The 521-nt window shown below is 65.3% G+C and overlaps 1 protein-coding gene across 1 annotated transcript in view; it reads right to left on the bottom strand.

Moving 5' to 3' along the window:
* Nop53 (NOP53 ribosome biogenesis factor) overlaps window positions 1-521 on the bottom strand; it is an 8,283-nt gene that overhangs the window by 2,184 nt on the left and 5,578 nt on the right. Inside the window, 2 exon segments of the mRNA XM_033766011.1 lie at window positions 3-51; window positions 392-514. Of these exon segments, the coding sequence (XP_033621902.1) occupies window positions 3-51; window positions 392-514 (172 nt within the window).

The following is a 521-nucleotide window of genomic DNA, read 5'->3' as shown; positions in this document are numbered from 1 at the left end:
GAGCTCCTGGTGTCGGAGCCGGGCGGCCCGCAGCGCGGCCTGCTGCACCCGCTGGGGAAGGGCCCGGTCAGCACCCAGCCCCCAAAGCCTGGTCCCCATGGCCCCTCCTCACCACGGAGCCCAGCCCTGCACACTGGCTCCTCCAGCGTCCTTACAATAAGCTACTTTCCCACTGCTCCCAGGAACCAACCCAGGGAAGCCCCCCCACTGGGTCACACCGCCAGCTCATCTTGAGACAAGATCTCGATTGGTCGTCTACACAGGCTGCAAACTAGAGATCTTCCTGCCTCGGCTTTCCAAGTAGCCGGGACTACAGGCAGGCACAAGAGGCCTCGCTTTATTTCCCAAACTTCCTTTGCTATCCGTTTTTCTGAGATCCCCTGGCCCTCACCTGCGTGCGGGCAGCCTTCTCCCGCCGCCGCTGCTGCTCGGTCTTCTTCTCCACGGTGGCCGGCCGGGCAGATGGGGGAGAGGCCCCGGCTTCCCCGGCCTCACCGGCCTGGGGCTGCATGTCCTGGCCG

Source organism: Fukomys damarensis, unplaced genomic scaffold (assembly GCF_012274545.1).
Source record: "Fukomys damarensis isolate Sample0158 unplaced genomic scaffold, DMR_v1.0_HiC HiC_scaffold_19, whole genome shotgun sequence".
NCBI classification, from domain to species: Eukaryota; Metazoa; Chordata; class Mammalia; order Rodentia; family Bathyergidae; genus Fukomys; species Fukomys damarensis.
Note: the sequence above shows the minus strand (reverse complement) of the source record. Positions and strands in the feature narration are given on the sequence as shown.